The following is a 26,223-nucleotide window of genomic DNA, read 5'->3' as shown; positions in this document are numbered from 1 at the left end:
TGAGTTACAAGTCTTTATTTGTAATAAAAAATTGAATACAAGATTATCAGTTTATTTTCCAATACACAATATGAAAATACACAAAGTCACGAGTAAAATGTAAAAAAATTAGTGATCGTAAAGCATTTCAGTATGCTGTGATTGTCTGTCATATTGGTTTCTGGTAATACAACATGGTGCAAGAATAGTCTCCAGGTGTTGCATAGACTATTCGTTAACAAAGATTTGTGTGATGTTGTTAAAACAATCGTTTATCAATATAAGAGGAACAAATATAAAATGCCTTCTATGACATTCTATATTTATTCCTTTACAGTTGACACTATTTTTTATATATAAATACATAATACAAAAGAAATGATATAGCAAGTAAAGACATTGAGCAAACACAATCTCGTAAAGCTGCAATTATGTTATATCTCCTAGATAATTACTATTCAAGAATGTATATAAAAGTATGTATGTAAGTATATAAAAGTAAAAAATGTTGGTGTACACTACTACTACACAGATTTGTGTGGAATTTTCGTTTCGTTTATTGCTTTCGATTCGATAGGCGTCTTATTAGACTGCAGTATTACCTTAAACTACGGGATATTATAATGTATTAGTATAATTTAAATTTATTATGGATCCAAGTAATTACATTACTGATTATTAATTGATACTGAAATATGACTGAATTGATTATACAATATATCAATATAAAATACATTTTAATCTTAACACGTGATTGTTGTTCTACCTGTGTATATTATTTTCTAATGATAGTAACCACATAATACAGAAAACGTAAATTGTCATAGCTGCCAATAAAATGTGATAAATAAATAATATAGTCACGCAATAAAATATGTCATTCATAACAATAACTCAAATAGAATTAATAATATTTATAAGGTAGGAATCATTTGGAACAACGTGCGCAGTATAGCGGTTTAATATTAAAATTTGACATAATATTAAAATATATTACTCTTAGATATCTGATAAATTTAACAAAAAATAAACATAAAACGTAAACATTCACCGTGGTATAGCTGGTATCAGTAAATATACCAAAGTGAAATTAGAATACTTGCAAATAAATACCTATGCCGGAATACCTGCCCGCATTCGTGTAATTTTGCGTCATATTAGGTTTTGTTTGATTAATAATTCTGCTTCATTACTTTATAATTGAATTAGATCTATGACGACATATTACACGGATTTCATCTTATTCTGATAATATTTCCTAACTAAAACGAAGCTTTCATACTCAGATAAAATTGACAAATAAAATTATTTGTAAGAGATTTGAAAAACTAAGTGAAAGTGCCACTATTATAAACACAACTAAGTGATCTGCGAGTTGTGTCGAACTGGTTGTTTGTGTTTTTAAATAACTACAACAAACGTACGTAGTTACTTATCAAGCAGCCTCTATCCGTTTAAGGATAAATCATCACACGGAAAGCTTAACGGGTAACATAATGTTTAACAATATGTTGAGTATTTTACAATAATAAATTAATACATATTATGAATTTATTTAAAATACTTCTTAGAACCTATATAAGTAAGCATTAATAAAATAAGTACGCGTAATATTGCCGAGAATACTTGGGTGCCTTCTCTGTCTCATCACCTAAAATAACGTCGAACTCAGCTACTCAACCACATAACTAATGTAACTAATATTTAAGAAAATAAATTCTACGATATTTATCGCAATACTCACAGTAAATACTTTCATTAATAAATAAGAAGAATTACATGTTGGAATGTTTGTTAAGAAATGCTTTAGTTTTGCAAGCGAATTCAATCATTTCATTGATACTACGGAAGTGTTTATTTAATTTGGGAAGATAACATAGTCCGTTGTTACACAGCTACAAAAAGTTTAGGCTGCCATCAGATGGACTACATCATTGCAACCGTACGCAGTTATACCGTATGGGGAAAACTCTTATGACTTAATTTAAACCACATATTTGTTATCATCTTGGCTGAAAATATACGAAAAATGAGCGAAACAATCTACAATATTACAGCTCTTCTGTGATCAAGGATCCTTAAGCTGTTCACACAGAATATACTTGATTAATTTAATAAATTATTTGAAAATTTCAATTTTAAAAATGTCTGTTTTCGTTGAAATTTTTAGTTGTATTATGCTTCTGTAGACTAGTAATATTTGTAGTTTCATTTAAATCATATGAGTAGTCTCCATATTGTATATTCAATTGTACAAAACGATTGTACGATTAGTCAATCATAGCTTGTTCCAGAACTTTTAAATTAACGAGACCCTTACTTCTTTAACACGGATAAGGGTATATGAGATCAAAGTTACCAATTTGTGTGTCATTATTATTTTATAAGGTTACTTTAAAATTATACATAAGTTAGCTTGACTTGGGAACAGGGTCTGAGCTACCGCGGTCAGTATCCACAACTGACCAGCCCTGGAAGCCCGGCCAATGACAGCAACAAAAATCAATATTTTCAACTTTATGACAAGGTTGAAACTTTATAAGATACCGATCGATTTTTGTCGTTATCATTACCTACCGATATTGCTGGGCCAGGTAGAAAGGAAATGCTGTGAAAATTTTCATTAGATATTATATTATGAGAAGGCTATAATGACGTTGCCTAGTTAAAGTATGGTTTAATTATAACTGTTATTAACCACGTGTTTCTAGAAGAATTAATTTTCTACCCAATAATAATCAATAGACTAAAATAAAACTACGTGTATATTAAATCTACCTACCTGTATGTCTCAACTACAACCATATATTAAATTATTCTTACTATTACTAATAATGTGCATCAATGTTAGTGCATAGTATCAAAATGACGGCTATACTTTTCGGTCAGATAAGCCTGAGTTTCGCCTAAAAGTACATCCACTATTTTGAGTACATGCTTTACAACGTAGTTGGCAGCAGGAGACCGGCACTGTCGATACTAACGAGTCTAAGCGGCCTAGATTATTATTGATTGTATTTCGATCTACAGCTATGTTGTCTATAAATTGTATAAAGATGTCTAGCACAACTACTGTAAAACAATATAATTGAGAATTCCGCGGTCAATGGGAGCCACTATGAAGTATGGGAGACGAGAAACAACCCTGTTACTTAAGCGAATACGGGAGAGGAACGTCATCTGAGCTGTTCCTGTACATTACTGGTAGCAACGAACAAGAATAAAGAAATAAAAATAATGACGTGGTGAAAATATAGGGTTCCCTCTATCTGGAAGAATTTTGATGCTCCAAATTTTATTTGGCATAACACACTTAGCATAATCTTCTTTAAACTAATATATATATCGCATAACCATTTGGTATTCCAAATTTTATATTATTGTCGTTGCTATAAAATGCAATCATATTCTTAAAAGCGAAGCGAAAATGTGGCCTAAGGTGGAGCACACAGACTTAGCAAGTACCTATTCAGAATTGTAAAGGTCAGAGTGACCTTGAAAATCCCAGGTTGTATTTATCAAAAATAACATATTATCTGAAAAAGTCAATATGTTGTACTACAAAAGTTAGTGAAGTCTATGCCAAAAGATAATTCTATCTTAGAAAAATATGCGATTTTAATGTATTATAAATGAATGTATGCCAACCGATTTTCTGCGAAATGAAGTTTATGCTACGCGCTGTTATGCAAAATAATATCACGACATAAAAAGTTCCGCTATAAAGGGTGGACCCGAAAATATAACGTGTACAGGAGGTCTACAAACCTAGTTGATGATTACAGTTATGTGTATAGTATTCGTTACGTAGGTTTTCTTGACATCGCGGACAGGTCAAAGGATGTGGAAGATTCGCGTCGTAGGATTAGTTTAAGTTTCTCGTCCTCCTCTAAATCATCTTCGAAAGACACAGCACAGCTTAGTTCCGGATGGCCCAAGGCCCGGGATTTCCACGCCTCTAGTCTCATGACCTAGAGAACACATTACCATATTAATTACAAATAAACACGATGCCTGCATCGAAGACACAAACATGCGGAAGTAAGAATATTGTATTCACCACTATCATATAACCAACGGGTGCTACATTTATTTGAGTGGTTTCTTAATATTTGGAATACTGTTAATGTTACATCTGAAAATAAGGATTAGAAACGACATTCATTATACTTAATTTCTTCCCATCTGAGGGCAAGTAATTTAGTTTACATTTTTCTACGAGTTAAACTATAAATACATCTTCAATGTTATGATAAACACAATATGTAAGTGGAAAGGGACAAACAGTATGAACAACAGAAACATGCATGCGGTAGCGGCGTAACGTAGTACAAGCGACATGACAATGCCATGACCAGCCACACAGTATGTTAGTATAGCATTAATACATTAGGCAGACATCGAGGAAGCGCAATAGGAGGCAGTCTTCCCCTTTTCGTACAAACACTAAGATAAACAAATTGGTACAATGGGTCTAGTGTGTTCACCTGCCGAATCCATTATATAGTAAAAAATGATTATGACATTACTCTACAAACAGGGAATTGATAATGCATCTAACAGTTACCACTGTAGTACAGATACTTATTTATATTTTTAGTTAATTATACTATTTAAAACATATCTAGTTTACACCGATGATTTAAAAGGAAAGGAATCGTTTTCGTCGTTCTTATACTTAGTAGTAGTACTGCTTGTGTAGATTGTATAACTTATGCGTGTCCCTGTCTGTTATGTAAAAGACATTGTTACTCAATCGGTATTTGAGTGGGTGGTTGACACAAAGTGTCGTCACCGAGACCACTGTGAAGTTGTTCTGGCTAAACATAGTTTACACTGTAGGAGCGGTTTACGTAGTTAGAATGGAGTAAGCCTGTTAACACACTAGCCGGTAAGATGTTTGATTGTTGAACTTACTCGAGCCATTTCCAGGGCTCGGTGTCCGGCGTGGTGATCGGAGTTGGAAACTGTGCAGTGCCAAACAAAATGTATCAGACATTTTGATAAAAGCGCATCATCATTGTATATACAAACACTAAATATATATATAAATGTATACCTTATTTGTCCGCTGCAGAGGAGCGCGTCATTAACCTGAATTAATGGTGACGAAAATTTTCTTAACAATTTACATAGTAAGTGAATTCCTTTTCAATGGTTTAACGAGATCCGAATTATAGTGCTCACAGCTACAATCACTAAATCATTGTGGGTCTGCGTTAAACATTGTTGACAAAAACGGTAACAAGTTCAAATAAATATTATTAAGAGGCAATAGTAAGAATGGTTTCCGTGTAAATCTAACAAGTCTGACTAGTCGCCAACTAGCATAGACCACTGCTTGCTTGTGTTCAAGTATTTTTATTTTTTCTTTTTGTCTGCCATCGTTCGTTCGAGCCATAATAAGATGTTTTGTGTAGAGTAGAAGACACGTGTGGAGGCCGTGCCCTTGGAGCCCGTGCCTTTGGTATCGTATTATTTCATTTTGGTTGTTATTTATATGTTGAAAAATATCTGTAACTTGTTTTGTTGATGAAAGTGTTGTACACTTGTTGTGGAGCTATTAACGTCTCTGTATCATGAGTATTCACGTTTTTCTATGGTGCCTTAAGAGTTAGGATGTTGATAATGTACTTTTTATATTTGACCAAGCTTGTAGCTTGCAGGGTGACTTCCCAGGCTGGTGTATTATTAGGTTCTCAACATCAAACTGGTACCGTCTTTTGGAAAACATTTATAATATAGACATATGTGTGTACAAGTATTAATAAAAAATACTCGAACAGAAGCAAGCAGAGTGATTTCCGCAAGGATTAATATTTTGTATGATCTATATGGGTTTTTGTATGTGTGATTCGTTTTTATAAACACATACGGGAGCAAATCCCATTAAGGGGTAACTATAGTTTATTTTTAAAACACATAAACACAAATTCTTTCTGTTTCCCCTATACATTTATACACAATTAAACTGTATGAATGCTTTTACACCTAATCCTTTCTTCTGTATGGAATTCAATTTCAATAACACCATATCATTCTGATCTCATATACATAATCTTTCCGTAGAACTGAGAGTATAGTAGACATAGGTACTAGGAAATTAGGTAAAATCTTTTTGTATGTATACATATAGAAATCAATGATCAAGTGAACAATATATAGCAGTGTTGTCGTGTAGTTTCTGAGTATTTCACACAATAATGTACAAGTGAGTCCCACAGACAAAGCCGCGTTGCCGTTACAATGACTGAAGCGTTGTTATAGCGAGTGATCGACCACACTGTGCGCTCCTCAAACATGAAACGATATCAAATCCATGAACATTATGTTAGTATCGTGTGCCTTCGTAATGAATTTAATTCATTAATATAAGCATGTTAATTCAAACAGACCTTTCAGTAGTTAGGAAAGCAAAGCGTCAAGACGCGTTGTTATTTTTTGTATTTATATTTTCTTATTAGAAGGAAATGTTGAATTCCTTTCTTTATTACGTTTCTTGGGTTGTGATTTAGTTGCTAGTGTATATTACAGTGGTGTGGGGTTAGAGTAGGTGTGTACCTCAGCCTTCAGTACAGCGACTTGCTCCTGTAACTCTTGGATCCCGTCGGAGTCACCGTCCATGTTATTGCGAAGCTCACCCTCAGTGGCCATCACTTCATTCTGTAATTAAAGATGTGGAGTTATCATACTGATCCGTATTGTATTATTTATTTTATAGCGCCAATTTAGTTCCAGTCTAGTGTATAGTGGTCGAATAGTGAGATTGCTGAATTAGGATTTAAGTCGAAGATATTATTGGGAATGATTAAGTTTTGGAAATTTACCAATGAATAAAATTTTCATTGTTCAGCCACTGGAAGAAATTATCTTGAATATTCAAGATTTTGTGTTCAAGTTCATAACTATGGTGTAATAATGCAATCTTACCTTTAGTTTATATTCCGACACTTCAGTCTCCAGCTCGGCTATTCTCTGAGCGTCCTCCATGTTTCGGATGTTTGCTTGCATGGAGTCGTATTTAGCCTGTGAAGGAAAACGACAAACTTAAAACCACGAGAAATATAGTAACAGCAGCAATTTGTACGGTTTCATTACAGCCGCTCTAAGAAGTAGGTAAGAAGTTGCTGGAAGAAGCTGTTAAAAGCAGATCATCCACTCCAGATAAAGTCAACTTTAGGTGATCGTGTCCATGTCAAAATACTAACTGTATACTGTTAAGACAGATACATAGACTAACCTTGCTCTCCAGATCAGCATATTTATGCTGGAACTCCCTCTGACGAGTTTGCAGCACTCGTTCGCGTTGCAGCGCCGCGTCGAGGTTCTCGCGCAGTTGGCGCGCCTCCTCGTCCTGTCGCCGCAGCTGGTTCGTCGACACTTGCACCTGGGTCTCCAGCTCCATAACCTAAATGTAAATAAAATGACTTACTTGTGATCGAAATTAATGATAAATCTTAATTTAAATGATCTGAATCACCTGAATCTGGATGGATACAAATGTGGTTATAAAAACAACACCTTCAACAAGATTGAAGTGGAATAGTCACAAGATATTTTAGCCTTATTATCAAACTAGTTATAGGAAATTACCTTCAGTCTTAACTCCTTAAGCTCAGTCAGTGCCTCGACTTCCCTAATCCTAGTGGTCATCAGTTCCTCCTCCAACTTCTGCACGTCACCAGAACGTCCTTCCCAGGCGCGCAACAACTTCTTAGGCGTCGCCATTATGTCGGACACTACGTTCGACTGCACTGGCGTAGCCGGAGCCTCTTGTCTATGTTCCTACAATAATTTATGCATTGTTGACACTTATTCTTATTAAGAGAATCTCTCCACAACCTCCTAAAATCGCTGCAACTCCTGTAAGCCAGGATTTACAGTGGCGTAGTCAATAGAATGGAAGTAACATTAGATAAGATTCAATCAACAAATGTAATGGCACTTAAAAATCTGAAAAGTGTATCTCAACGCTTCGATAATCTCCTTAGAAGAATTATTCATGTTTTATTATAACAATGAAGTTAGGTACTAAATGATAAAGATATTAGTTCTAAAATATTAATGTTCAGTGTTACTTTTACTTATTGTAAAAGTATTGAAAGTAACGAGTGTGAAGGAATGTACCTGTAGGTGTCGCTGCCACGCTTCAGATATCTCCGTCACGCGTTGCCGCAGATCTTTCAACGATAAATTAGCTTCAGCCTCGCGCAGCTTCACAGCAATTAATTCGTCCTGTAAACATTCACGCTACCATTAGCAACATAATTACAGATACAGGTAACAGAATTGGTATTAAACCATGTTTTAAAAGAAAATAGACTGATATATTATATTAGAACATCATTTGAAAATTATAGTTTTTTATAAAAAAAGATGCTTTACAGGTAATAGGACACAAAAGAGATGCTTTACAGGTAATAGGAAAAAAACACAAACCTCTTATTAGTAGTAATAATATATTTTCTATCCACTGACCTGTAAATGGGCGACATTATTATCAACTCGCTGTCTCCTGAGACTCTTGTTTTCGTTCTCAAGCTCAGCGATACGAGCGGTGAGTTCCCGCTCAGCTGCCTCGCGTTCAGCTGCGTGAAGCCTTGCCCGCACTAACTCCCTTTGTAAGCACCGAGCCAGTTCCTCGCCTTTCTGACTACTGGTACCTTCGATACCTTCCAATGACGACTGCCGCGAGTTGTTCTAAAAAGGTATTTCGGTTGTAGTGTATGTCTGAGCTTAAGTGTTATGGTATAAAATTACATTTTGAAAATCATGTTTGTTTTTGTTAAAGCCTATTATACACATGTCTGCACGTGTAGTAAAAGGGACTCACCTCAGCGATGGTCATTTCAAGCGACCGTATCTCGTCCTGGGCGACTGCCAGACGTTGTTGTGCGTCGACATTAGCCCTCCTCAAAGCCTGCACCTCTCGGGCCAGGGCAAACGTCTCCTCTTCACCTTCTGCGAGGTCCACTTGACCCCGTACCAGTCTTTCAGCCAACCCAGAACTCTCCTTTTCGAGCAGTTCTACTCGTTGCTTCAATAGACGATTTTCCTGACGCAGGCACTACAATAAATACCATGTTTCCAAGAATATAGACATGCAATTTGAACACCAAACACTTCCAGGAGTATGTACATATGTTCCCTAAGCGATGATTTTATTAGCTGTAGAAATTGAGTTATGAAGTTGTTATTGAGAAATCGGAATGCTGAAAACACTTCAAATGAGGGTTATAGTTAGTCCATTAGCCAAATGTCACACCAAGAGAAGGGGTCACACAGGAAAACAGATCAGCAGGTCACACACCCTGTAACCGTATAAAGTGTATCCTTACCCTCAATACAGCTATATCACTCTGTTCTTTAGTTTTAATCACAGTGTATTCTTTCTCTAGCTTTTTCATCTTCTTTGGATTAACTTTGATTGAATATGCGAGGTTCATAAACGCATCCTGATCGGCCTCGGCTTTCGACGGCAGTTCCTTCTGTATGTACTGTGAACATTTCATTTGGTAAGGTTTTATTAAAAAGAACAAAATTAAATGTCATATATTCGTCAGATTCTGATTCTATTTACTTGGGCTTATAGTATGTACGTAGTATATGATATACAAACCGTTTCTAATACACATGCACCATACAAAATATGTACATCGAGGATTATATAACATAACAATTATACCTATAATGTCTCAAGAGTATGAATTATTGAAAATTATTTTTTAAATTGTATCAACAGAAACTTGTTTCGCTGTTTCACATAACTACAAGTTCCATGTACTTACTTTTAATATACTTTCCATATCGAGCGACAGCAAGTCGTTCTTGCCCACCGTAAGTAAAGCGAGGGCCACTTTGAATACTATTTCAATTCCTTCCGACAGAAAAACGTCCATGATTCGGCAAGCAAGCGGCAAAGTTAGTGTAGTAGTAAAGAGAGTCAGGAACCAACTACTGGCATAAAGAGAAGTGTTGAAACTCTGCAAGTAAAATACGCATAACGTTTAAAATTTTTATGAAGCTATCGTATAGCAAAGAGGACCAAACAATAGTTAAACTATGGTGTTGCAAGTTTATTTATCGACTGGATTACTTAGAATCAGTTTTATAATATATAAAAATGATACTCGAAATTATTGTTTGATTTTTTTCTTTCGTTAATGATGCCTAACTCTATCGAGTTTTATTAATGTATAATATATTTCACCGCTTTTTAGTATATCTTTTTTTTAAAACATTAAATCGTCGTTTCATCTTTATCATTTAATTTGTTATTCTATTAAGAATTAATTTACCTATTAGAATTAAAAAGAATTTTTGTTTATTACTTATAATATTAAGATATAAATTCTATCTAAGACATACCTACTGGATTAGAGGGACACTAACGTTTTATAGTTTGTAGTATATACCTAATAATTAGGAATTAAATAACGCATATAGTCCAGCAGTAGATTGCGACGAGTCAGACAAGACCGATCGATCATATTACTTAGAAATATTGTAACAATAACTCCTCACTCTTGTCGTACTCATATATCACTCACCTGCGACTGGAAATGCACGTGCAGATCAGGTAGCAGTTCTTGCACGAGGTTTTCGAGCTGGAACATGCAGAGTCCGAGCTCCGCCATACTTGGCTTGAACATGTCCCGCATGCGATGTTGTTGCATTATCTTCACTAACACCGCGAAAGCCTCTTCTTCTGGCATCTTTATGGAGAAAAATTATCATATATTTAGCGGCTATGTAGGCGGAGAAAACATTAAATACTTGTAAAACCTACTTTAGTAAGAGTATGTAGCATTTTATTGTAGTTAAGTTTTTACCTATATTTCAAGTTTCATGTAAAAACAATCATGAATGCAGTCATATTATACCCAGCTACTGTAATAAACTGGGCGACTGGAAGATTATAGACTTTACCTAATTAGGTTCATTGTTAAGTAGAAGAAAAATAATCTGTATATGTAAAACCTACTTTATTCGATACAGTAACCAAATGGCCTGCTGCATAACAGAAATCATAATATGAATGAAATCAAAGTATTTTCTTGTTCTTTGCCGTTGGTCCTTATAATAATAGTTATATATTGCATGGGTTATAAAACCAGTTTGAATGACTATCACATTCTTACGGGACATAAAGGATCAACGTTAGTAGTAGAGTCCCCATTGTGTATTATAAGGTGGCAAATACTCATCATATTTATGGCGTTCGTAAGTACCATGATGTGCAATACGATGGAGTAGATAGTACTCGTATAAAATAATTTTATGATCATTAATAGACTAGATATTATTAATCACAAAGACCTTCGAAAGTCAGATAATATTAATCAAAAAAAATCTTTAATTATTTAATCTTTCGTTTCAGCACCACTTGCCACCATAGTTCTTTTACTTATCTTGATCAAAAATATGGATTATTACAATCGATTTTTGATAGAAACTCTATACAAATAAAGTCAAAAATTGATTTTAATACCCAGAAGATCTTAGTCGTTAATCAACTAAGAAACAGTTTCTCTCGATACAGGCGACCCGTATGCACGTTTGGACCTATTAAATAAAAAAAAACGAAACACAGGCCGCCATAATAGCAAAATACCTCATTTTCTCTATTGATTGATTTCCAATATTATGGTCCTGTTTTAAAGTTAAGCATATCTACTTATATACTAACATCTCATAACATGATTGTTAATTACTGACCTGCATAAGCAGTAACCCCACGATGAACCCGGAGCCTTGGCAGTAGCCCACCTCGCGATCATGCAGGGAGTATGCCTTCATCACGTTGAACAAGGATTCTTGGCCCAGCCCATCCTTCTCCTTGAAAAAATCATGTTCCGGATACGTGCGAGCTATGTCACGACGAATCACCTTCTCACATGCTGATTTCGCCTAAAAAGAAGATATTTTTAAGTGCAATGTGAATTAAAAAGTTCTTTTGTTATAAGACTTGTGGCTATCGCAATTGGTATAAACGTGTGATATGGAATCGAGGAATATAAAGATGTCCAATGATCCGAAGGGTTAGATTGGATAGAGAAAGACATGTTATGGCCAGTTCAAATAAGTTAAAGGCAAGAAGAAGACCTAATAAACGTAGGAGTTTTTAACTTTTTGAATCATGTCCTTTCGACAACAAAACAAAATGCCTATCGGTTAAACTTTTGATAAACCTTAACCTTCCAGCTGAATAGTTGTTCTAGATGTTTCTAAGTTATTAAATTAAGATAAAAAAGAACTGCTTCAATCAGTTCTAAAAAGGTTGCATTAACAATAATAGCTCGCTAGATTTCGACTGGTGGTTTTTGTTGCTGTGTCTATTATGTCACGTTCTAGTGCAGACATCGGGACGAAAATAGATTGTCTGGTGTCTCCACCAAACCAAGGTGACGAGCAAGCGACAAGCCTGCGGCAGCAGACATACATTTCTAAATAGCTGCACAAGAATACCTGAGAGCCAGAACCTTAAATAAAACGTCTCGAACAACCCGAGTCTTAATATTAAATAACCTGAGAGAACTGCTAGAATAGAATATTGGTTGGGGCCCATATTTTTGGAACGAACATTTATGTTTTCTTGGCCTAGTTTCTTGTGACACCAGTTGAGACGTTGGAAAAGCAATAGCTGTTATATCATTCAGATAACTAACTATAGAATATCAATACACTTTAAGTTATTGTACCATTATGATAACTGTTACATAAACTTAAATTATATAGCAAAATACTTACTTTAATATAAGAAGCGTAGAGTTTCTTTTCGGGAGAGGTGTCGACTCCCGCTAACAGTTGCCATACGATGCCTCTGAAGTGGTGTGGTACTCCTTGGCGCACCAGATCTCGCACGAACTGGTTGCGTCGTTTCCACTCCGTCTCCCAATTGCTGACGATACGTCCCCAGAGACTCCATAGGTCTTCCTCACCGTTTGCACTGTTGCTGACTCGAGCCTCCGCGTCGTGACTTGAACTTGTAGCTGTAAATTAGAATTAGGTACTAAGAACACACTTCATGAATATAATGCGCGGATGTTTAGTTTAGAGGTAATGTTTGTTCATTAATATGGAGCTCAGTAGTAATGTGTAGAAAGTCACATTATTATTCCAAGTGCTGTGGGTCTGTTGTGCTTACTACTGTTTATAAGTTTAACACTTAAATTGTACCAACACTTTAAATGAAAATGCACGAATGAGCGACAAGACTATAGTTTTCGAACAGGGTGGATGTACATGGGACATAGACAATTAAACAGAGACAACTGACACTGCCAGTTACTCCTTCATGTCGTAATAGTAAACTAATAACAACATTCTATGGTGGAAATGCAATAGTGGTTTGAAGTTTGGAGCACCATGAGTGCAAGACCTCCGACTGTTAATATTTGAAGTTCAATCAGAGGCACAGTAGCCAAATACTCTGTTTTCTTATTTGTTTTGCCTATACTTAAATTAACAACCCTTTCTTCCTTTGAAATACCGTAGTCCTCTTTTAACCTATGTTCGGCCTTTTACCTAGTTTGAGATTCCACAGACGACGTGCATGTTGTAACCCGTAGTCTTATTGAATAAATGCAGTAAAGGATACAAATTATATAAACATGGGAATTTAAAACCGTTCTTTTAGCAATATAAACATTCAAATTAAGCAAAAATTCATTGATTTGTCATTGAAGGCGTCGCAGTAAGATTCAACTTGCTGTACAAGGAGACGACTTCAACGCCTACACTTAACATAATATGCGTTCAAGTCGAGACAAATGAACAGATATTACTTAGTTAAAGGAATCTCTTTCTCTGTCACGCTATTGTTGAATACATCTTAGCCAATGTATGTACTCATTAAGCAATAGCTATTCCAGTTGAAGCTAAGACATCTTGTAAATAGTGTCTCATTTCTGTTTACTAATCATTCACACGATTGCATATTGCGCTCATGTTTCTGATTAAAAACAAAATAAAGTCTACGTAATGGTTAAGTTATACGTAAAAATGTACTGTGACATTACGTCTATTCACATGACTCGTCAATGAAATCAGAAAACAAATAATTACACGATTGGCCAATAGAGACTCGACGAAACTGCTTATAACTTTTTAAATGTAAGAAATAGTTTATTAGATAAGATTGGCGAAGAGAAAACATTTATTATTATCTTTATAAGGGTCAAAACATTCATATTTGAAATAACCCAGTTAACTTCACGTTCACACAAATGTAGAAGCTATGACTCACGGAATTAGGATACATTTACATCGTAAACACATTAATAACCCACCTAGCGATAAATTTTCTAACACACAAGAAATATAAAATTCAATCACGCTTTTGCTATCGTATAGCAAATCGTGTGGTTCGTTCATTTTTACAAAACACTTTATTTACAAAATGTATGGAGTTATATTGCATATCTGCGCTATCACCAGTTACTACTGATAAGAGATAGTAATCTGACAGTTGCGCTAACAGTTTAGGAACTAACAGAACTCAATCTAGATTAAGGAGAACTTATCATAAAATAATGTGTGAATCAGATTCATCCATCAAATAAAAACATTTGGCAGTAAATAAAAACAGGAGACGAAAATCTGTCCACCTTTTAAAAATTGAGTTAGTCCAGTTTCAGAACGGTTATCACAGATAATACAGCGTTCAGTAAACTAAGCAAGATACTGAGCGAAGTTATTATACCGTTACTTACGCAACTGCTGAGTTACAAGTCGTGAGAGTTAAACATTTTTTATTAATTGTCTAAGAAAATAAAGTAGGTCACTAAATGTGCCCGTTCATTATCGCGTAATACCTTCCTCAATCACTGCATATTATTTGCCAACTTAACTGAATAACTTTGGATTTATTTCATAGTCACTCAAACTGCATTTAATTTGGTTAAATTTTATTAACTAGGTCCTTCAGAAGTTGAGATAGAATTTTAAGACATATTTGTTTGTCTTGTTGGTCGAGTGGCCACAAGCGAGACTAATGTAAACAATAGTTTGTTTAAAAATTATTGAGCTAATTCGGTTTTTAGAAAATTCTCATATCGAGGTGAATAGTGCACAGTCAAGCAACAAAATCACCTCTCATTAGATAGAGATGTTTAAATAAGTGGCATAGAACTCACCAGAGGCTAGCGATACTTGGGAAGTATCAGAGCTCTTCCGGCTGTGCACGGTGGTGAGCGAGGGGCACTTGGCGTCCGCCTCGATGCGTCTGTTCTCTTCCTCCAGCTTGGCTAACAACGCCCGGTCGGGCGTCGAGATCACCTCAGACGGAGGCGGCTCAACCGACTCTAGCCGGTAATCTGCGAACATTTACACAAACTTTACACAATTTTAACGTAGGCACAATTTAAAAAACATGTAATTAGCCTCACTACTTAAACATAAACAATACTTCCATGATGACTATGAACCCAACTATCTACCTACAGACATGATACAAAACCAACATAAAAATCTGATAGATGATACGACAATACTTATACGTAATACGTTAACAAAAGTATATTCTACTCCTTAAACATTTGAGGTCAAAGATTAGTGTCTATATTAAAATATTACTACGAACCCGCTCCATCTTGTACAATATTTACCCTTTAGTTGAATTAATACGATCATGTTTCAACTTAATTGGCATTTGGCAGTTAGTTGACTGTTATTGAGTATCGATTGGAAGGCCGCCAGTGCAATGGCATTATTTAAATTTTCATTAGACATTATCTAGTGTAATTCTAAATAAGAACACAGTAAGTAATAGTTCACGTGTAGTAGCCGCTATAGATATACGCATTCGTATCACATTAAATAATCGTTATTTAAATACATATAATAATAGTAAATAGTTACAACTTACTGTACACACAATATACATTTATTGCAAAACTTTTTCCTGATCATCATTGGCGTTGCCATGGGAACCGGGGTTATATTTCCGGAATAAATTGTCCCTTTTTCCGATTCCGGACGTGGTCTATTTGTCAAGCAACGACGTTATTACCTTATTGATTGACGTAAACCCAAATCCGCAAATTCACAAGTAAACAAACTTTACCTATTTAAAGGAGAATATATTTTCACTGGCAAGTTTCCGAACTTATATCTATGCATCATCATCAATAAAAATTCTATTTAATCATTAAGGAAACAAAGAATTATTTAAACATATTTATTTTCGCTCACTATTTATAACAAAATATTTAATAGATTTTAGCATAATACATTGTCCAGTAAACACTTTATCTTTTAGTTTAGTATAATTACCGTAATTGCTCCCAAGTGAAATAAAAGATTGTTTTGTAAACTTTTGAGTCTTGACTCTTAGTTGTCATATCATATGGTTTGTCTGTAATAACAGAAAGACGAAGTCTATTCGAAGTGACTCTCATCTATAAGCCTTAATTCTTAATTCCCATCGAAACGAAATGTGCATAGATTTCAAATAATCGTAACTCGCATCATATTGATTTGGACTTAAAATTACATTTCACCGCAGACGATTAATTGAAGTAATTATTTATTGCTGTTGTCTCCACGAAAATGTATGTCATCCTATACACATGTATCCTTAAACTACTACTAGGACTACACAAACATAAACAAAACAAGCGATGGTGTTAGATGTTAGTAGATTAATACTGAAGCAGCGTCAGCCATGTTAGCCATATTAGTGTCGTGACAAGAGAAATGACTTGAAGATGGCATTAAGTGTGATAGGATGCAAGCTCTATATTAAATGTGCTCATTAGTGAACGTTAGTTTTAAACCAACAAACCGTCCAGAGAGGATACAGGTGATTCTGTATTACTAGCGATCGGCGTTCCGGGTGCAGCGGGCGGTGCGGCGGGCGCTTCCCTGGCGTCAGCATCCACCTTCATGGTGACTCTTGGCCATATAGAGCCTTCCCCTCGCCCTTCGCCCCTGCTCACTGCGCTCTCCTTTCTGCACCAGATACGCGTGGACACGCCATCAGCTCCACACACTTATTCGGTGGGCCACACGCCCTTATGTGACGCGCGGCGCACGAGCCAGACTACGTACCCGTAACAATTCGTTGCAAAGTTATTATTAAGATTTTATTTTAATGGCATTCATTCAAATTAAGTAACCAATTATTCAGTTCCTGCTCAAATAATTTTGAATATCAATCACCACATTTTTATATGATGTGTCTGTTGGCAATTACATCATACATACATGACTAATCCTTTGATTTAAACTTATGAGGATAACCTGTATAACACGATTTTTATGAAATACCTATTTGGTAAATAAAGAATTAAGGAGCTTAGGTAGTATAAAATATGTAAGCCACCCTTTTAAAAACGTTTGTACAAAAGCCAGCCAGCTTCACCACACATGCACAAACAGTTAATGAATGATATAATATGATTAAAGGAAAACATCTATCTGCTTTACAGCACAGTGTCACGTTCACGCACGATGCACTAGTAACTATTGGACATCCAGCAACGACTACAATGGCGTATAGCGACTTAAAGTAAATAATAACGTACGAATGACCGGCGGAGTTGTAATGTTTTAAAGTTTTGTTTTGATGAAATCACCAGCAGGTAGGTGAAAGTCGCGGTATGATCCGCACGCTCCGCGGTCATCCGCCCACTAAGCATGAAGGCCGCTCGTGTTCTTCACATCGGCATCGTAATAGAATAACATGCCGCGAGCTAGATGTGCGCTAAGTGGATACAGCGGAATTACTGAATTACATTTTTACTTCAAAATACTCTATAGACAAAAATATTTTCAGACTTTCATGCTGTAAGATTTTACAAAATTATTTTAGTATAATCAGTATATAATCATCATTTTATACATATTTTATGTATTTATATATTGGTTTCTAGTGTGTCAAAATATTGTAGATTTGTAGCGTATTTACCGTGGTACGTCGCTTTCCGCCACAACATGACACGCAAGTATGGTGGCAATGACCACCAGAGATTGTGTGAGTCGTTCAAACGCGGACGCTTTGTTATTGGTTTTAGTTTCTACTATAGACGCGTAACACTCGAATGTTGATTTATGTCTGATTCGAATCTAAACATGACATTAGTGTGTAAATGTGAATTAAAAACAAATTAAACTAGACATTCAATCTGATAAACCATACAAGTATTCGTAAAAGTAGGTAGAAATTAAATTACTTCCAAATCACATAGCGTATTCGGTTGGAATTCAAAGAAGACGCACATGAAAAAAGAAAATACAAAAAATATTCAATAGACGCTAGGGAAATTCATGACATATGAAAAATAAATGTTTTGATTGCGCTGAAACACAATCCTATTGGCTAGATATCCGCTGAATATTTGAAAGGCCAATGGCACGGAAAAAGCGCTAGCATAAAACAGATATCGTACTTGATATTTAAATTGTGTCACGTTTGTATTTAATCAAGAGTGCGTATATATCGTGGGCAGTACATTTTTAACGCAATAATCGCAAATAACTATGAAGACAAGATCAAAATACAAAATCATAAATATTTCGAAAAAAATATTCTCCAGTCAGCATGCAATGCACTCAGTACTCATAACCCTACAAAGAAAACAATTATAGTTTAAAAATAAATAAATAAGTAGAAGACAAATAATGATTCCTGTGTCCTCAAACCTCCTTCACCGTCTATTCTTGAAAGTGACTGAATACCAACTCAATGAGGATGCGAGAGGTATGAATAACTTAGTTATTGAGATGCACTGTCAACCTTATCGTAAAATAATGAATTTCTACACCACGTATTACTTATATGACATGCCAAACATAATTATGAGTATTGATAGACGAGACAAGATCATGATTTTTTTACCGTACACCAATAGTGTATGTGTGAGTAATAACTTCCGTTGTAATGATGAAGATTGAGTGGTTACACTTATAGGCAAAGGTACTTGCGTGCCGGTGTTCGATAAGTATCCATTTATGGAACACTGGCTTATGCAACGTAGTACTAGCGTTCAAGTCGGACGGTAATAAACTATTTTAAGCCTACGTCAGTTCATTAAAAGTTCTAATCTACTCAGGCTTCATCAATAGAATCCAGTAAATTATTGACGTAGTGTGTTACTTTACTCTAAATTCAGCATTTCAGGTATTTCACGTGCTTGATTAAACATAACTTAGTTCCATCCATTCAGCTGCTTTAGTTACATAAAATATTCACAGGCAGCACTAATTGGTGCAGCGATATTTGAGCTCTTAACTGACTGCGACGTGGAGGCCCTGAGTAAGGCTTTAAATTTTCACAGATTTTGCGGCTGAACGCTGCTAATATTAAGTATATCTTGGATAGGTGAAATACAATTTGATACTCTGCTATTTTGTGTTTATAGAAGTGAAAAAGCACTCAGGGAGGTAGTGTGCCCTGTCTCGCCGCTGTTTGTTTTGTCGATAAACAAACAAATCAGGTTTCAGCGTCCCATACTATATTTACTAGAGGTAGGTACGAGAGCCAAGCAGCGTCATCGCCAGTAGCAATGACTAACGCGCTGACGATGTAATAACTGTAGAGCCGGGACATATTAACCTTATGCAGAGAATGTCGGTTTAAGGCAAGGTTTCAAGCCTTACAAGTTTTCTTATAGGGCGATTACATTTGTTTGTGTTATGTCATTGTATTTAGTGTTTAAACCTGTTTGATAACATTTCGTATATCGATATTATATCGTATATCGAATACTGAGTAAGCGTATTTAGTTTAATTTAGAACATTACTATGAACAGCAGTAATAACTATTGAAAAGGCAATATTTAACAATGTGTTTGAAGGTTGTTTTTTACGACTACTAAGTATCTATTCGTTTTTTCGTGATATTTTGATTCAATGGCCAGACGTAGAACTCGCATGTTTTGGTATTATACGGAAATGAACAACAAATCATTTTAAATCTCTAGTTTGTGCACGTTAACACAATCATTTGCAATACATCTAACTATACTGTAGATTAAATTAGCTAATCAAATAAGTTACATCATTTAAGTACGTGCAGTGATTGTAAAATCAGCAAATTAAGTTGCATTACATCAATTCGTTATTAAAATAATAATAAAGGTTGGTAAATCTAAAGTACTAATTACTTTTAGCAAACTAACGCGTTTAAGTGGTCAAATTATAGGAAAAGCTAATATAAAGAATGAGATGTTTGAAACGTACCTGCGGTTGGTCTAAATATGTGTGCGGTACACGTCTCAGCTCCGACCGGCTCGAACATTAACTGAAAAAATAAATAGAGATGTACATATAGACCCGTCTGAAAATTCTGTATCTAGGGAGGTAGTTGAGGGGTTGACGTTACAACCCTTTGTTATTGGACACGTGATGGTATCAGAGCACCATTGTATGGACATCATTCATTCATTGATTAGAATTATTCCATTGTATATGGGAAATTAGCTCGTGATTATGACGTCAATAATTACGGCGTGTCACAATAACTAAATAGGTATTTATTTCTTAAAATAGTTTTATGACTACAACTTAGCTATTGTAGGTATAGGCGTAAGCCTTTGAAACCTGTCTTACGTATGTTAGGTACTAAGGTTAAATAAAATTGCAAGATTTCGGTACAGATTCACAAGTATAAATAGATGTTTCGTATTTGCAAAATAACGCACAGAACAATAACACGTATAAAAATATGTAAATTAATTAGGTACGCCAAGTCCTAATTTAGCGCTGAGTTCAAATCAGATTCTATTACTAATTAGGTGCGTGTCGTATTTAAAATACTTAGATTTCGCTAGCTAAATATCATGTTTTGTTTTTTGAAATTCAATCTTAAGGTAAATTGGAGGCAAAATACTGATGTGAAATCAACATACGCTCTACAGCCTACATATAGGTATTGTTCCTAATTTATCGTGACTCTGGGTATAAGTAACCAAGTAACGTTTTGAAATGCGATAGGTGATCCTGAATTGGATTAACCTAGTTCAAGTTGGAGTGAAAAATGTTACATTAATCAGCCTAAATAAGGGCTCCATGAAATTATAGGTGCTCGTGTGAGACTACCTATATGTATCTTTGTAACCGAAGCCATTGTCTCGAAAGTATAGGATTGCCCCAAATAGACTGACATATTGACGTGTTCCACTTCATCATTCCAAATACGTATAGGCTCCAAACATTGTAATTCTAGAGCTGTGGAACACGGAAAGTGAGTTCGAATATCTCTTTGTCCAGCCGTAACCTTAATAGATAGAATGGTTGTCACACAATGCATATTTCTAGTTTTCGTCACAAAAAAATAACGAGTCGCTGACGAGGGCGGCCACGCCACGTGGGTAGGCTAGGCAACCGTGACTCATGGCATAGCTGTGGCACGCTTGTCAATTTAAAGAGACGGCAATCGCCGATGGCAATATACCCGTTATGGGTTACTGAACAGCCTGTTGTATACGCTGCAAATTATTGTGTGCGAGTACTTCTTGATTTAAAAACGTTTTAAAGCGTTTGCATAAGTCACTAGACCAATGTATATAGAGGCAGGTAAATACCTACATTTCAATTGAAAAAAATAGGCTATTATCGTATCGCATAATGTGTTTGCGTGTTTTACGTACATGAATGCAATAACAGCAATGATAGTACCAATTGGATAAGGACATTCGATACGTGACTGGTCCGGTCGGAATTGCGACACTGGGACAATTCTAGACTGTAGAGAGCGTGTTAACTCCCCTCATCCCGTTTCGTTAGGACGGGCACTCGACACAGATATTCCAATTTAAGTACTTAGTGCATCTAGGTACCTAAAGTCATTTAAGTAGTGTTTGTCTGACGGCACGCTCGCAAGTTGCTACTGTTACTTGTACTCACGCAACCAGCAACCACAGGTTACTGTAGTGCAAATCAACGCGACGCGAGCGCACGGCCACACAGTACGTCGCAATGCGTCCATGTTGAAACGCCAGCAGTGCAAAGCGTACTATTAAACATAATTATGTCGCAATTGTTAACGAATAAAACGATTCAAACAAACAATTTCTGTCGGAGATAGGCGGAATATCTTTGAATGACTTTCGTCAATGATTGTGCTGATTCCAAGATAATTATAATTACATGAATAAAGTTATATTATGTTTGATAAATTTCACTTAGATTGAAGATCAAATAAGCATGTGAGACTCATAATATAGGTATATGGAAACAGTTATTAATTTCATAATTACGCTTTACACGCTGAGTGCGCTCAAGCGATTATGAAAAATGTTTCGGACTCTTGGTTATTGAACGGATTTACTGAAATTGAGTATGTACAGTGTTAATTGGAATTTTACAATAAATATTGTTACGCAAAGCAAATTGAAATGATACCTGTTCGATAAGAAATTTTGATTCGAAATTGAGATAAGTTTAGTAAATTTTGCTCAGCGCATGGCGATACATAGAACAAATACAGAACACTCGCTGTGCTATGCAGTGCGGTTTACAACACTTTCTATTAACTAAAAGGTAAACGAATCACATTCATCAGTTAATTTGTACATGATTTCTTACTGTAAATATCCATAATCGTGATTAATACTCGTTGAAGGATAATGATCTAATCATGCATTAATTTTATAGCATTGGTCAAGGTTTTTATTATTGTAATTTCAGTTTCAGTTTACTTGAACTCAAAGTTATTTTTTATATTCATTTAGTGTTTTTTTAGGTTTAAACTTATCTGCAAACTCAAATGCAAACCAAACACCTGTATATTAGAGATTTTTGTTGTTGACTAGAACCAGTGTATGTTGAGAACTTAGACAAGAAAAAATGTGAATGTAACATAATGTAGGGTATACAGCAAAATATAACATTTAATATGTACTGTGCGTTTACATAAGTCTTTGCTAGAAAAGTAATTGTTATTATTTGTTACAATTGTACCAACTTCACTAATAGTTGATTACCTCTACTTCTGTAAACTGTTAAGCCAATATAAGTACCAAATACCAATCAGATCTGGTTTAATGGTACAAAATATGTAAAATAAAACTGTATTGTAATGTAACAAATTAGTAAAATAAAAAGGAAAATACTCTTGGCAAAGTCAATAGAAAATTAATATCCATCAGCTATAAAAAATAAAGAAAAAAGAATAAGCTTATAGTTAAACCAGATTATTATCCAACTTTGCAAAAGATTTTATCCAGAATCGTTCAGTAATTTTGATTGAGTAACACACATCCATTCAGAACTGCCCTTTTTATGTTATTGTACAAAAGTAGGTATAGATTACATTCATAGGCTGATTATGTGATTATAAAGACATCAATCACAATATTTATGAACACAATAGCTTGTCATTGTTCCTGTATTATGCTATTAGCCCTAAGATAGGACAATCTTATTGTTATACACTCAGGTCAGGTCAGATGTTTAAAACAGTCTCTGGTTTGAAACTTTTCCCAACTCATAAAATTAGGATTATAATAGGATAGTATTTATTCAGTTGAAATATATATATATTTTTAAATATCCATACAGATAGTTTTCTATACGTATAATGACTTAATTTTTGGGCGAAATGCCAGTAAAACTGAGCTCGAAATTAAACCATTAAATGAAATTGTCATTAACTTTAGATACTTGCGACTTACTCTATAATATTTGTTAGTGTAAACAATTTATTTTCGATTGAGGAAACAACCCTATTTGAGTAACATTTAATTAAAAATGATACAAGGAAACATTTTGTTATTTCTGGCTATTACAATTATAACCAGTTAGTAATACAGTTACTAAAATTAAACCACATATTTTTTACCTGTTATTATCATGTATGTGTAAATATAATAAAATTAAACTAACTTACTGTGTTAATCCTATCATTATTATTAAACTTATTAACCAAAATATACTTTGTTCCTTTTCATCAATATTACCCTACTTTTGCCAGCAATATTAATATTTAATTTTAAATGAGGATATATTGAAATACTGTTCAAAAGGTAAGAAATTGATAGCCAATATTAATTATTTAATTAGTATGTAACCACAAACAGGTAATTGTACAATTTGTAGTGATTCATTGTAAGTTATATACCTAAAATAAACAGTAGGAAATATGTGCCAAATGATTATTATAAAAATGTTATGAGGAACTATAAGTTAGTATGTGCCTACTAACTTTCCAAGGCCATTAGACACTGGACTGAACAAACTGTACAATGTACATAGCTTATATTAGTTATAGGTATTTACTGAATGTTTTCTTGTACAATAATTAAAGTGTCTACTTTTGTCAGTCATGATAAATGTAATGTGAAAAAAAACTGTTATTTCAATGTAGAGTATACCTGAGTTGGCCTGCGTCTCCAATATAGTATATAGAAGGCATTTTCTATGAAAGTGAATGCATTTGTATGGAATAGTCAATAGTTATCCCTTTTAAAACCTACATGTGATTATATTATGTCCAATTGATACATTAGTATTAAATCCTAAATTACAGAAGCAATGCTTCATGACTCCACAAACTACACTTAATTGCTTCATTATTCAGAGAAATTACAAGAATCTTTAAGTTATCTGAGAAACTCCATCAAATAATTAATTTACTTTTAATAATGGTCAGGAGTGTGTTCATGTCTCCTATTTAATATGTGCTGTGCCATTCATCATTCATAGTATATAATTGGTAGTTTTACATCTACCTACTTAACTATTGTATTTACAACTATTGTAGGAAAGTAATAAATTATTTAAGTTTCTACAACTTAATTTGTTTAATTCTGCTATCTCAAAGTAAACTAACTAGTAATAAATTCGAAAAGAGATAGGATCTAGCCAATAGTACAATGCACTAGTAGAAGAGATGCATTGTATAAAAAAAAGTATAATCTCTACCAACTACTGAACGATTTTGGATTAAAATGTATTCCAATAAAAATATAAAATGACTGGATATGAAACTATTCATATTTTGTATGCAGAATTTACACTAATATTTAAAACATTTGCACTTATTCAGATAATTGAAAAAAGAAAGTAAGAATATGTTATAGTTCTGTCAATTTACACATTAATTTTCTATTAGCTTGCATGCACACTTAAATCCTTTTTGATAGTTTTCAGACGAAAATTAATTATTTTTTACCTAAGGCATGAACAATACACATACACCTTTACACTAATGAATTGTAACTGTAAGCATAATATTATGTCCAGCTCTTCATGACAATCTTATAAGAATGTAGGTATGTATAATAACTACCTAGAAGAGTTTATTCCAGTTGAAAACTTTTTCTATGACAATAGAATTTTTAAACACATCTCTCACTTGACACAATTATTAATTATACATTTTATATTAACCGAATTGAGCTATTTGTCCATTCCAATTATTGTTACCCACTTTTCCGGTGTCATGAATAGCTTATTTGAAAGGTTAATGCACTAATTCATTTTGTTACTTTCGCAAGAATTTTAAGAGCACAGGTAGGTACAATGGTATTGATTTCAAACGAGAACCAGGTAATGGCATTAAAATTATAATATTATAGTACTTACACGTTGTGGCTTGAGCTCCTTATGGCAAGAACTACGAATATCTACAATACTGTTTATAGGGAAATATTTTGATTTTAAAATTATGAAAATAAATATCGGAACCGCCCAGCTGGCAAATTTTAAATCACAGATTAAAAATATATTGACGGCGACGCAACGAAAGCGTTCACGATGTAATTTGACACATGTCAAAGAAATTAATTAAATTACATGAATAATCGTTATTTTAGTGACTCAGAATGATTGTATTATTAATTTATTATGTAAATAAATTTATTAAACTCACTGCTTTAATAATTTCTTGAAAATATTTTATATTTTATTTGTTTATAAAATCGACTAAAAACAATTTTTTAAATGGCAACACTGACCAGATTTTTTAGGTATTTTGTATTTATGAAATCTCCATAAAATCACGATTAAAATATTTATAGTGCTATCTTGTATAAATATAATATGAAATATTATGCCATACAATCATATCGATTAGAAATGTGTAACTTTAGTCGATTTATTACTGAACCACACTAGAATCAGAAACAAAATACGGAGTTTGTCTATGAATGTTGGCATTGGCATTGAAAGGAGGTGTCAAAGTGTCAACGTCCTCTTTGTTGTAAATAGCGGGAAAATCAAACGGTATTTTCGCCAACTTATATTATAAATCCCAAGTAAACCCTAAAATGTTTTATAACTTTTACGTACAAATATTC

General features: G+C 34.3%; 1 protein-coding gene across 7 annotated transcripts; it reads right to left on the bottom strand.

The window, feature by feature from the left end:
• Positions 1-25,677, bottom strand: LOC118262603 (ecotropic viral integration site 5 ortholog). Of its 7 annotated transcripts, XM_035574149.2 has the most exons (18): positions 25,511-25,643; positions 20,165-20,225; positions 16,766-16,932; positions 15,117-15,296; positions 12,730-12,971; positions 11,698-11,889; positions 10,530-10,694; positions 9,768-9,962; positions 9,318-9,476; positions 8,813-9,046; positions 8,458-8,679; positions 8,107-8,214; positions 7,573-7,764; positions 7,220-7,387; positions 6,910-7,005; positions 6,541-6,642; positions 4,897-4,946; positions 3,807-3,950 (listed from the first exon to the last, which is right to left on the bottom strand). In XM_035574149.2, exons 3-18 carry the CDS (start codon positions 16,866-16,868, stop codon positions 3,944-3,946), a joined length of 2,415 nt encoding a protein of 804 aa, XP_035430042.1. In that variant the 5' UTR covers positions 16,869-16,932; positions 20,165-20,225; positions 25,511-25,643; the 3' UTR covers positions 3,807-3,943. The 7 variants fall into 7 exon arrangements, with proteins under 7 accessions (XP_035430027.1, XP_035430018.1, XP_035430009.1 ...); XM_035574134.2 differs by lacking the exon at positions 4,897-4,946 and having other exon boundaries at positions 1-3,950; positions 8,813-9,034; XM_035574125.2 differs by lacking the exon at positions 4,897-4,946 and having other exon boundaries at positions 1-3,950; positions 16,766-17,023; positions 25,511-25,642.
• Between the last annotated feature and the right edge of the window lie 546 nt (positions 25,678-26,223).

This window comes from Spodoptera frugiperda, chromosome 25, assembly GCF_023101765.2.
Source record: "Spodoptera frugiperda isolate SF20-4 chromosome 25, AGI-APGP_CSIRO_Sfru_2.0, whole genome shotgun sequence".
Lineage (NCBI taxonomy): Eukaryota > Metazoa > Arthropoda > Insecta > Lepidoptera > Noctuidae > Spodoptera > Spodoptera frugiperda.
The sequence above is the reverse complement of the archived record's forward strand: the minus strand, read 5'-3'. Positions and strand labels throughout refer to the sequence as shown.

Bases quoted from the DNA above. Each gene is read 5' to 3' on its own strand.
- LOC118262603 (XM_035574125.2), bottom strand. From the start codon at position 16,868: ATGAAGGTGGATGCTGACGCCAGGGAAGCGCCCGCCGCACCGCCCGCT. The intron at 9,477-9,767 runs GTAAGTACATGG...AAATGTTCACAG, and splicing joins ATATGGAAAGTATATTAAAA to TACATACAGAAGGAACTGCC. The intron at 6,643-6,909 runs GTAAGATTGCAT...CTTTAATTACAG, and splicing joins TGTCGGAATATAAACTAAAG to AATGAAGTGATGGCCACTGA.